Source organism: Mytilus galloprovincialis, chromosome 5, assembly GCF_965363235.1.
Source record: "Mytilus galloprovincialis chromosome 5, xbMytGall1.hap1.1, whole genome shotgun sequence".
Lineage (NCBI taxonomy): Eukaryota > Metazoa > Mollusca > Bivalvia > Mytilida > Mytilidae > Mytilus > Mytilus galloprovincialis.
Genome location: NC_134842.1, coordinates 23,332,763 through 23,346,409, shown reverse-complemented (window position 1 = coordinate 23,346,409; position 13,647 = coordinate 23,332,763). Strand labels below are relative to the sequence as shown.

The 13,647-nt window shown below is 32.3% G+C and overlaps 1 protein-coding gene across 5 annotated transcripts in view; it reads right to left on the bottom strand.

Annotated features, from left to right (window-relative positions):
- The window catches only part of LOC143075436 (uncharacterized), a 36,379-nt gene extending 22,766 nt beyond the window's left edge, over window positions 1-13,613 (bottom strand). Inside the window, exons 1-3 of one of the 5 annotated variants that reach the window (XM_076250843.1) lie at window positions 13,434-13,564; window positions 9,770-9,946; window positions 7,873-8,983 (exon numbers count right to left, since the gene is read on the bottom strand). In XM_076250843.1, the coding sequence (XP_076106958.1) occupies window positions 7,873-8,872 (1,000 nt within the window). In that variant the 5' untranslated portion in view covers window positions 8,873-8,983; window positions 9,770-9,946; window positions 13,434-13,564. Of the gene's footprint in view, window positions 1-7,872; window positions 8,984-9,769; window positions 9,947-12,939; window positions 13,184-13,433 lie in introns of those variants that run through there. The other 4 variants (XM_076250844.1, XM_076250841.1, XM_076250845.1 and 1 more) reach the window with 4 other exon arrangements.
- Window positions 13,614-13,647: the final 34 nt, after the last annotated feature.

The window sequence follows — 13,647 nt, the reverse complement described above, 5'->3', positions numbered from 1 at the left end:
CTTCCTTTTATTGCTCAAGATCGATTTTAAGGAAAATGGTAGGGAAATTTCTGAAGTAAATGCGATGCAACAGTTAAACAAGTTCGTTAATGCTACGAGTATGACTGTATGAGGATACACACAATCTTTGTTTGAAAAAGGGCACCAACTTTTAAGTTATCCAAAATGACCGAAATTAGGTGAAACAATTTCCGGATCCTTGGTAGAATGGATGTTTCACAAGTTTAAAGAATTTTTAATTCTCACTAAGGAAGCTACCACTAACAGTACCCAAGTTGTTTTATTTAGAATATATCCCCAAAAAGTGCAATTGAGTATTTGCTGTTTTACAGAATTATTGCTGATTTTGAACTGCATTTTAATTTTGGCCAAAAATGTTTTATGTAAAATTGGAAAGGCAAGAGCCGGATTTTCCCAAAACCACAAGGCAAATATATTGGGAAACCAATTATCAAAACAATTTTTAGTTATCTATTCATAAAATAAGTAAAGTTACACATTCTTTTTGTGTATTTACTTCAAAATACACTTAAAGTTAAATCAATGACAGCCTATTCATATTAAAAGATTATAGAAATATGACAATACAAGAAAACAGGTAACATGATTTGGCAACAAGCATGTAAAAATTGTAATACTAAATTTTGTTTATCCAATTTTGAATGAGATATTATTACACCACAGAGCACTGCCATACAAACAATAAATCCTCACATTTTCCTTAAAAAGTTGGGTAACATGGTTTTATACATGTATTTTAATAACTTGAAAGATCTCATCTTGATCTATGACTGTAATTGACATGTATTACATCTCTACATCACAAACATTGACAATCACAGCAATGTGCCTTGTATTGAATCCCTTTAAAGCAATTCTCAATGAATGACCACCGCCAGCCTGACAATGAAACAAGGGCTACTTAACATTGATCAACCTAATTGGAACTTGATCAGATTAAAGCGAGCTTGATTCCAGTGGCGAGAACAAAATGAAGTCTCATTAAACCTCTATTTCAGATCTCTTAGCCATTAACTGCTGAGGATGATATTATACTGTCTGTGTCACAAGCAAAATTTACAGACCATAGAGAATTCCAATATTGATTTTCAGTGACAAAGAGCTAAATATTGTGGTTTCAAGATAATTCCGATGAATGTCATACAACTTAAAGACAAAATAAAGTCATATACCACACAGATATAGCACAGCATTAAACCTAGATATATCTGGGAGAACTACAGTTCCTTTAAAAAGAAGAGATTACTATAACTAGACTATTTTTTGTGGAGAGTTGGCAATCATACCACATCTTCATTTTTATATATTTAATAAGCGGTATACTGTGCAGGGACTACACTTGGTGTCGCCAATTGCGATTTTCTATTTATATTTCATCTGGCTTCATGTGTTTTAAATTGATAATCTTTGCAAATAGTTTCTGGATGTTTGAGCTCAAATATTCAAATATGAAAAAAAAATAAAAAAAATATATGTCCATAAGACACCATGCCCCCTAACCTTATCACTTGCTCATGTTCAGTTCATTACAAAATCAAGGTCAAAATCAAAATATGATATTTAATTTTAACAGTTTTATTGACAATGATTCGAATGGGTGTACTGGTTTCAAGTTTCAAGTCGATTTAACCACTTTTTCAGGATAAAATACCTCCACCAAAAAAACTTAAATCTGAGACTATACTAATTTCCCACTATCATTTTACTATTTTCAATTAACAATAAAACCAGGGTAAAAATAGTATTTTGGTGTTATTTAAATAAATAAAAAAAAAAAAAAAAAACACGCATCAAAGCGTGAACTGTGTTTCAATTTGATAGAACCACAATTTCATACTGAATTACCTTAAAACAGAAAAAAAAATATTACAGAAAGGAGAAGGATAAAAGATTAGAAAACATAATGCATAAAAACACTTGATCAGACAACTTAGGTTGGTTCTAAGTCATAAGGTAAACATATATCATCATCTGACAACATCAACATAACTGTCTCGAAAATGAGAACATCAAAATTACTGTAGAGTTTTAAACTATTTAATACTTGTATACATGTGCACAAAAAAATGACTTTAAATTTCATTTCATGTTACATTATATGTTTTTTAAAAGTGCACCGTAAGATGATCATGTTCTTATATTTGTCTGTAAACTGGTACAATTTGTAACCTTGACAACTTACAATACCAGTATGTCTGTGTCTAGCAATATTTAGTCCAAGAGATTGCAGGATATTGACATGGCAGTTTTAAATATGACTTGCAGTGGCATATCCAAAGGGCAGGGAGTTCCAGGGGTTGGAACTCACCTTTTTTAGGATGACCAATGCACATGGTTGAAACCTCTCCATATGAAAATGGTTGGATTCGCCGACTTGCTGGAGCCAGAGTTAAGAGTTTACAGTGGATATCTAGTTCTGACTGTTAAGCAGTCTCAGAAACTAGGAGAATTTGGAGACCAGCTGTCAGAGGTCAAAGCAAGCTTTTTTCGAATTGTCAAAAGGTGGATTAGCATCATCACTTGCAAGGAATCTATTGTTAGATAAAAAATTTAGGGCTTAGGTTCCTACATTTTTCAAACATTTGGGTAAAATTTATACCATTGTTGATAAAGACCAGATATAAAAAGGGGTAAACTTTATATATATATTATGCCCCATTGCACATAGTTAACATGAGAATTCAGAGAAAGAGATGTCACAATAAGTATAACTGAAGTAAATTTATTACATTTTCCCTTAGATACAAATGTAATTGTAAACTTTTGTTGTTGTGGTCAATGTGGTTAATTATTGCTAGCCTTTCCTTGTACATGTATAATAAGAACAGGGAGTCCAAGAAAGATACCTTAGCAGTTGATAACAAGATCATATTTACATGTAAATAAATATTGGTCATTAATCATATTCATCTGCTCAAATTATCAACAAGGGTGTATCAGTTTATAATATATACAATACATGCCCAGAGCTTAAATTTAATTTTAGTCAAACTTTTAGTTAAAAATTCTGCTGGCCAGTAGAGATTATTTTTATAGACCACAAAAGAATTTTAGAAACCTAGCCTAGGCTGCTGGTACTGTGGTTGAGTGTGAAGACTAGGTTAATGTGGAGGTTTAGATATATCCAGCACCATAAATATTTTACTTTTTTGCTAGCCTCAACACAATAGTACTGTGACCAGTCTCAAATGGATTTCACATCAGATTTAAGATAAATCTAATCATTTGCTAATTGTTAAAACATTTAACAAAGATTGTGCAGCATAAAAGATGCTTCTTTCTTACCTGAATCAGGTGATTCTGGGCTATCCCCTTTTAATTCATCCGAAATAAATTTCAACTTCATTTTTGTGTGTCTACTTCATTCATCCAGGATGTTAATGTATAAAATCCATTGTAGTGAATAAACTTCCTTAAACGTGTACACAATAAGCTTGGTGAAAACTTGTGTTATCTTTTCCTATTTGTATATGTTTTTATCATCAGTCTAATCCTTTTAGCTTTAAAATCACATGATATTTGATAATTATCCCCCAAAATGCACTAGTTAGTATTCTATAAATACCATCCATTTTTTAATTTTATGTTCACATCACAATAATTTAATTTCCTTTTTTCTTTGCAAACCTAACTCAACTATAAATTATTTAAAAACTGCATTAAACTCCGAAATGATAGGAGAAAAAGTTGTGATTCCTCAGTAATACGAAAACCGAAAGGTAAGGTAAAACAAAAGACCAAAAAGCCAATACTTAAGATCACCTAGTTATTGGCATATCATCAAGTTCATCATGCATCTCCTGCCAACACATTGTCAAATAACATACTGCAGAATTGTACATTCTTCATTCATTTCATACTGTGAAATCTATCACGATAATTAATTTTGACTGCAATCAGTCCATCACTTGCATGATAATTCTATTGGCAAGTTATATTCATTCACTCCTTCATTGTTTTCTAACAAGGTATATGAACAAAAGATGGAAGAATCACAACTTCTACTAATATCTGATTCGCTGATTTTGTTCTTTATACAAGTTATTACTGACTGTAAATCATTAAACAAATTTCACAAAAAGTGCATTTATCAGTATAATCAGGCAGTTACATTTGGCTTCAAATTTCTCTCAATTTATGCTGTCACATTTTTTTTGTTTAAATCCAGTAGTAAATTTATATTAACACTTGCAAAATGTATTAAAACGGAATATGCACTTTAAGATGTTAACAGATTAAATTTCTCATCTATGTGTATTCAATTTATGCTCTTTTAACATATACATGTACATGTACAATGTATATATACAATGTATATATTGAAATAGTTTCTTTTTCAGTCTGACAGGTGTGCAAAAAAGTCAACAAGTCAAGACAAAAACCCAGTGCAATTTCAATAAAACTTGTCTCCCCTTTTAATTTAACAAATTGAAAGGTTTTATCAGACAATGTCAATGAGACTCCATTAATCAACCTAATGTCAGAGATCTATGTATGTGTCTTTCATATGTAAAACTTCCTGTTCAACAGGAAGATAAAAAGCTTAACTTTAATTTGTTAGGATATAATCAGATTTGAGCTGTTTCCTGTTTTCTTAAAGACAGTTTCTTTTTACTTATTTAGCCGATTGTACATTATATTTTTTTCGTTTACCATCATATTTTTTATTTTATACAAGCATGTCTAGAGATATTTGTCATTCTGTACCAAATTATCATGCATTGGTAAAATCAAAAGAACATTGATTGTCTTTTTAATGTAGAACCCTCTATTAGCCTTTCTAGCCCATGTAATGCAATTATGCAAACACACAAAGTTTTAGTTTAAAGTTAAACATATTTATTTATAGTGGATTGGGAAACAAGTTTTGCAAAGTTCTTATATTAATAGCTTTCCACTTTGTGGGTGTGAGTGCTGCCTTGTAGCGGCATTAGCCTGCTCTTTTTCGAAATCTACAAAGGGGTCTTTAACGTGCAAGAGATATGGCTCTCTCTTAACACGGGTCAGCCAGTATGGTCTCGAGGAAACGATGATAGTCCATCGGAAGGGGACACAAAGTTTTGGACAACAATTGACAAGTAAATTGTAAACATTTCTCCATTGATTGTGTAAATTTGTGGACATTTCAATTATTCTTCAAAAGGATATCCATATGAAATTCTCATATACATTGATAGAGTTTAAATGTAAACTTGACCTCTATGACCTCCAGTCAGACCATTTTAAAAGTTGACCTCCAGATGGAATCATTTTGAATTTCTAATCAATTTTTGTACATTTTAATAACTGTAAATAAAGACATTTTTAGTTATGTTTTTATTATTGGAATAAAAGTGTCTGGATGTGAATCAAAACAAGAAGTTGCCTGTCATGATTAACACACCCACACGTATCATTGTAGTCAGTTACTGATAAGATCCTGAGGAAGTTTTAAAATACATACATGTATTCTAACTAGTGGTTCAGGAGGAGCCTTAATTTTTAATATCCTTCCTCAAATCGATTCAAATGTGTACTGTAGGGCGCAGGTAAAAATGAATGATCAATCCATGGCAGGCCTAAGCAGACTCCTACAATCACTGGTAGTTAGAAGAAAGGAAATTTAAGCTATTGCAAAAGTAAATCATCCAAAGTGATCTGACATGACCATTGATCAAACATGTCAAATGAATAAGATTTTTTTTTTCAAAAAAATTCCGTCATGAGGTACAAGTGTAGTTGTATATACAAAAGTTAGAGTCTGAGGGACAGAAGGATAATCCAATTGATAGACAAACTCCCCTATACTTGCAGCTGTTTGAAAGCATAGTACATGTAATTAAAGCCCATAAACCCATCAAACACTGTGTATGTTACAGACAAGAACTAACTAGAAAGCTTTAATGACAAGCAAAGGTACATTTATATTACACTTCCCTATTATGTATATTGAAACTCCTATTTTTAAGGATTGGATCTGGTGAAGTGGCCTTAGATACTAGATAGAGGTGCTAACCAGTAGTTAACACCTCTGACTTTACAAGCTAGGTGCATAGTTACTCGAGAGATGTAAAAATCAAACCTATGTGTACAGAACATTTGAAGGTGTAAATTACTATGATATTGTTTGGTTAATAATATGTAATAAACTACATGCATGTGTAAATTATTAGTCCTTGATGTACATGTAATAACATTTAGTTGTATTTATCACAAGAAATCATTTTGAAATAGCAATTTTAGCATATAATGTTTCAATTTTTAATGAAATCTTAGCACAAAAACATGTTACAATTTAAAAATTTCTGATTTCTTTATAAACAATTGACACATATGTATAAGATATGTATGTCTCCCTTTTTGTTTTTTGATAGTAAAAATTAAAATGCAAATGTTGAATAATATTTAAACAATGTTAACTATGCAAAAGATTCAAAGTCAATGAATCATGACATAGACTGAAGGCTCAGGGCCAAATAATATCCAATGGCAATGCTAAATATGAAACTGCATACCAATAGCATTGGCTTATCATTAGTGGTCAGAGGCGGATTTAGGGGGGGGAAATGGGGGGGGGGGCAGGGCCCCTTTTTGGGAAAAAAATTAGTTGCTTATATAGGGAATCACTGAAGCGTGACTTGAGCTGCCCCCTCTTAGGTCAGTCAGTGGGCCCCCACTTATGAAAATTTCTAGATCCACCACTGTGGTTCCCTTTAAACTTACCTAAAACACAAACTTTATCTTAGTAAATTATGCAAAAGTTTTAGCGAACAACGCAATGTACATGATGGATGTACGAAGAAAATTAATAATTACAATGTCAAATGATTGTCTCCCCTATTTAGATTTCTTTTTCATGTAGTGATGTACATTGTACATGCAGTGTATATAATAAGGCTTAATCTTATTCACTATTCTATTATATATACATAATGTCATGTAAAAATATTGTAATAGTTGTATGAAAGTTAAAACCTGCATTACCCTTGTTAACCATATATGATTTGTGAATTCAGATTTTCTATATAATTTCTATTTCTAAAATAGATATTGATTGTCATAATCATTAAACAATAATGTATGTTTGTCATTGGAGAGAAATATTCAAGAATTTTCATGTATATTGTACATGTATACCATTGTATACATAGATGAAATGTTTTAACAATTTATCAACATATCAATATCATGATCAGAAAACATGGCAAAAGGGAGATAACTCTAACTAAATGAGAGGCTATCAACATGATCAGCATTGATAAATCAGAAAAAATATGTGATTTGTGTAACATAAATGTGCTAGGAGATGATTTTTATTACATATATGATTGTACTTTCGTTAATGCTGAACGGCTGAAATTTTTGCCTTCAGATATTTGTAAAGTTAAAAATACTATGAGTTTCTTTAATTTAATGAACAGCAAAGATAAATTTGTTTTTGTTGGCTGAGCCAAGTTTTGTAAAATTGTAAGGTCAATTTAAAAATGATATTTACCTTCCCATTTATTCATGCATTTGTAAATATGTTTGTTCATGTATTATTTCTTATTTGTTATATTGTTGTACTATCATGCCTCATCATGCTCGTGTGAGGCCTATAGTGAAATAAAATGTTTCGTGCGTCATGTTTCAATGTTTTCTTCATTATCATGATCATTATTCACAAGATTGAAGAATTTGTGGTTCTACGCACTAGCTTCAAATTTTCAAGTTCCTAGAAATATATTAAAACTAGTGATGAATTGCTGCTCTTGCCATTTGATTTGGACAGGTACAAATTAAAGAGTACACAAAAATGTATATTGAATATATAAGAGATTAATTTATGAAATTCTTAACCGGATTTAGAAAAAGATGAAGCAATATACAAACCCTTTGATCCTCTCTTTTTCTTTTTCTTTCTCCTCCCATCATCAGCCAGGTCTAGACTTTGTGCTATGGGTCTTCCTTCAGGCATGTCATCAACCGAGGAGCAACTGTTTGTTAGCAAAGAACAGATTGATTTACCCACTTTGTCAACTTGGTCTTTACCATGACCAAAAGGAGGGTCCTTCTCACCACTGAACATATCGTCATGATGACGAGAATACACAGATTTTTCTACATGTACCCCAGTGCTTTTACTTTTATCGTATCTAGTAAAGTTACTGTAGCGACTAGGAGTTGGACTACTTAATGGGAAGTGAATGTGATCATCCACCCGTCTCAAAGAGGAAGCAGAGTTGTCTTTAAGTGCCTTACGGCTTTTGTCAAAAGAAAAGGTTGACGATGTCATTTCACCATATTCTTCTGTGCTTTCCTGAGTCATAGGAGTGTAATAATTACGACTCCTCCTTTCATTGTATAATGTGCGATGAGGAGCAAACTTGACCTCATCATCACTGTCTTCACTGGTTTCAAAATCATCCTGTCCGCGACTGTATGTACGAAACGTTTCCATTTCTGTACCTGGATAAAAGTCTTGATCACTCTCCTTGTTTCCAGATTTATCACTTCGAGGAGACTCAATGTCATTTTGTGATGCTTTGTCCGACTCTACATCATATGCCTCATCATATTCATTATGATACATTGGTGTTACTTTAGTAGCAGAGGGGAAGTAATCGAAACTGGCTGCCCTTTCCTCCCCTTCGCTCTCTTCCTGATCGGAGTTACTACACAGACTGGTTGTTGCCTTACTAGAATTATAGATCCCTGAGTCATTGTCAGTACGTTTCTCCTCATCTGGAAAGGATGGGATGTCAATAACGACATCCTTATTCACACGAAAATATGAAGATTCAGATGCATGGCAATTTTCATCAGAATCATCATCCTGGAACATTTGATGTCTATTTGTGAAGTGTGTAGACCTTTGGTCCCTGTGGGACATCTTGTCTCTGTCCTGAGCCAGACTAAAATCTCTTGCCTTGCTCACCAGACCTGTGAAATCGTCCTCTGTAAGATCTGCTATAGCACGAGCCTTTTGCTTGACGGTAGCAACCTGCAATAAATAATAAACTGTTACTATGAAAGGAAATCAAATGTCATTACAGAAAAGTCTGTAAAAAAAGGTCTGTAAACATTTCTCTGGTTGGATGAAAATTAAAAGAAAAGTTTTTTTCTAACCCCTGCATGTTTCAAAGAAGAACAATGAAGAATGGTGCTTAAAAAATGTGTGGTTTTTCAAAATAATATTTTCTTGGTGTTTATATACATGCATACTACATATGTTTCATGCAAAAATTGTGGCAATTATCACATGTACATGTACAAAGATGTATGTATCAGAAATCGTTCTCAAAATAGGTTTCTGTTTTCATGGTTGTCTGGATCCCATCCTTGATAATATTAATAAACATCAGGATTTCAAAAACATGCATGGCCCAATTCTAAAGCAATGAAATCCAGTCCATATCGAATCTTGGCACCTCATTTCAATCACATAATCTTCTATCAAACTAAAGCATTGTTGGTGCTACGAGGCAGCTTTTTGTCCCAAAATGAATATTGTGACTGTTAGCTACATGTACATTGTATATATATATATACATTTGTAGGTACCCCTTTTTAAATTTATGGGCATTTAACATGTGAAAAATAATGGAAGATGATTTAAAGGTTCTTTAAATCTGGAGTGACCATGGCCACATAAGGCAGTATTGCCTGCCTAAAACTATTTGTCTAAATCAAAGAGTATATTTTGCAATTAAATACTTCCAAGACAAGTCTTGTCTGAATAGTTAACTATACAGTAAATTGTACACTTTAAATGGATCTATGGACTCACCAGTTCAGAAATAATAATACATTTATCAGATTTTCAGGAGTCCAGGACTAATGGATTCGTCTTAGTGAGAACCCTGACAACAATGCAATTCACCAAGCTCACTCCACTTACTTTGTCAAGACAGGGATACAGTTTGCCCTACCTATCCTAGGTGTTGTTTCCCTTTAGTAAAAAATTCTAAAATTGGAAAAGGTCAGTAATTTGAAAATTGACTACATGTACATGTACAATGTATCATGCATTGGAAACAAAAGTACATGTATATAGCTAGCATAGTCATGATAGTGATATATAGACTATAGTAAAACTTAAATGTATGAACTGTTCACATACTTTGTACCCAACATGCACAGGTATAGTACATGTAGCTAGAACATGCATGTCATTGAATTAAAGTGATTTTGCTTTGTTTTTTCTCTCTAAACAATCGTTTGACCGGCATTAATATTTTCATGAAAAATAGATTATAAATAAATAATAATATATCAGAACAAGTAAACTTAAATATTGTTTATTTTGTCACAGGGGACACAGCTCCTATATGTCTAGCTATAGAATAATTATTACACTACAGTGTTCTCTCCAGGGTCTTTTAACATCATGGTTATGTGATACTATAATCTTAAATGTGATGCTATCTGAAGTAGTTTTCTTATAGGTTGTGTTATCATGGTTATGGATGTGATGCTATAATTTTTAGATACATAATGGTATTTCAATTTCCCCTGTTTCCCAGGATGATAAATGAAATATCTGGGGAGAACACTGTAATATATGCTTTGAAAAGTTTGTGTTACCCATAAGCTTATATATAAATTTGATAAGAACTGTTAAAATCTTAAATAATTTTGGTCTACATTCATGGCATTTGTACATCTTTTTATGTACTTTTGTTAATAAAATGATGATAAATTGTCACAAGTTTCTAAAATTGTTTGGGCAAAATGTCAATTATGCAGTTGAGTAACTCCTTACATTTGTACCTCATTGAAAAAAAAACCAGCTGTGAAATCTAGAAGCAAAATACAACAATGAAATATAATCAAAGCTGGATTGAGCATCAAGGTCTGAACACATAAGGGTGGACTGGTGAATCAAATTTGAGGGCAGGCGTTGGGGGTTAAGTTTGTTTTCACTTTGCATAGTAAATTTTCCAACAAACTTTACCTAGGCTAGAAGTACATTTTATTCAGCAGAGAAACATATTTGATCTATAAATTACATGTTCAGATAAATATTTATTTCAATAAATACAAAGGATAAGAATGTCTTTCAATAGGCTTTACGGCTGGGTTTCAAACAGTCATTTTCGGCTACCGTGAGCCTCAAATTGGTTAATTGTTATTGACCTTCTTCAAACTATCCTTTTGTGATTTGTCAGGGTTCTCAAATAATAATCTGTTACTGTTATTTTTGGGAAATAATTAAACATGTTAAATGTGATTTATCAAATCAGTTGATTTAAAACAAAATATGTTCTGCATTAAATATGAATATTGAATAATAATTTAGTCTTGGTTCACACACTTTCTATATTAAGTTGTTGAGTTTCATTATGTTCAGTGAGAAAAATCTTACAAATGTACAACATAATTTTTCTCTTTTTAGTTTAAATTTTTATATACCTAATTCTAACTTTAGAGGAGTTAATGAGTCTAAGGCTTACCACCATAAAAATTTACAAAGTTCTTCAAATACATTAATAGTGCGAGAAACAAGAAATCCAGCATTTTAATTTGTTGAATTCTGATTCAGAACTTTATAGTCTTGAGCACTACAGTCATGCTCCAAATTTTAAAAACTGCAAAGACAGATCCCACAAAAATCTGTCAAGACTGACCCTTTTAGAACTTATATGTCTGCATCAAGATTGTACAATGATGCTTCATCTCAACATTGTAGCAAAACATTACAAATGAATCTAAATTTAATTTGTTTTCTTGTTTTTTTTATCATAGGCACTTAAATAGTTAAGACAATTGAATTTGCTTTTCTGTCCACTTTTGGATTGACCATCAGAGTTCTCAAAATCTGTAATTCAGACTCAAAGTCAATGAAATGAGATTCTGGAAGTTATAATGATGAGGAAATTATTGAACCAATGCATAAAATTGAGAATGGAAATGGGGAATGTGTCAAAGAGACAACAACCCGACCAAATGCATGTATGTTTCTCTATTCCGAAGTTTACCGATCTTTATCATGTGATAATCAGCAACATATATTATAGTGCATGTGAAATAAAAACTGAGATGATGGAGTGATAAACATTTTTGAACATACACGTATAATCTGTCTTATTTTTTTCCCATGTTTTTCCATTTTTAAATCAAAATATTTAAAATAAATATTCAGAATCAGTTTATACTTTTTATCTTTCTTATATGCAAAATGTCTACCTTCTTTTCATCACAATTTTTTCATTGCACTTGCACCGAGTAGTTGAAAGTTTAGTTCTCAACATTTACAGCATTTACAATACTGTCAATCATTCAATAGTTACCAACAATTATCACTTTTTGAGAAGAATACATATTTTTGTACATGTACAATGTACATGTATGCCAGGTGTACTCAGCACAAGAATGTTATTTTTTAACTGGATTTGATATCAATTTGCATATAAGATTTATTTGAAGAAGTCTAATCCTTAATCTTGTAAAAATGTTGTGTGAATATGTAACTGGAAAGAGCTAGTGCTGACCACACGAGTTAGGTTTATTCTTTTTAGCACACCATTGACATTGTAAACTCAATCTTCATGCTTAACCACAAGTCATACCACCATGGCTTGTAAAGTTGCTTTCAGGATTGTAAAATTCTTCTCTACAAGCCAACAGAATCCAACTAAAATTTTTGTAGAATTGAGCTTCGGGCTTGTGGATTCAAAAGTTTAGTGTGCAGACTGTTAAAACTACTTGTGAACGTTTCAGAATGAAGGCAAAAATAAATTCAAACATGCACCATTCTCCACTAGATATGTGTATCTTATGTCCCCCTTTTCATCATGTCATTATTTGCCAACATCACAGAAAATAAAGAATATCTTAATGCCACATTATTTTTACCCTATCAACAATGTTTAAAGGGTTGGCATGGCAATGATTGTCTGCCTACAAATCTAAAAGAAACAAGAAAAAAGTAATGTCATCCTGTGTAATGTCCCCTACCTACTCCATATTTAGCACACATAAGTGCAGACATGTTGGTTTCTCTGCCGCCTACCTGTGTTTACAACTTTTCATTTTAGTGCCATCTTAGGTCATCTAACAATGGTTTGATAATAAAAAATTTAGTGTTGCTTTTGAGGAAGACTACATTAGGGAATTCTTGCTGTAACATAATCACAGACACGTCATTAGGGGCAGCGACACACTACTCTACTGGGAGACGACCATTACTCATGAATATTTAGCAGATGCAAATTACCAAGGTCAAAAGCCTACACAAATATTTCGAAAGAATCGCATAGTAAAACACCCCATAAGTTCACTAAGCGGCTAGAACGAGTTTTATTTTTGATGAAATAATGATCCTAAATAATTTTAAGAAGTATCGTTTTCAAAAGCTACTGCGACCACAACTGACATACTAAATAAACGTGAAAAACATGCTGAAATTCTTCAAAACAAATGTGGCCCTGACATCGATACGAATAGAATACCTGTTTCTCAGACAAGCCAGACGGTAAAATAGAGTCATAAATGCTCAAAAACTGGTTCGTGTCTTCATTTCTAATTGCAGAACCAAGCAAAAAGGAATAAGTTTCTATTTCTTTTGCATTTTCGGCGTCGCTTTCCATTTTACCTCGAAGCCATCTTGAAAATTCCGATTTTTCGTCTCCAAGAGAAAGTCTCGTAAGTAACGAGAATTAAATG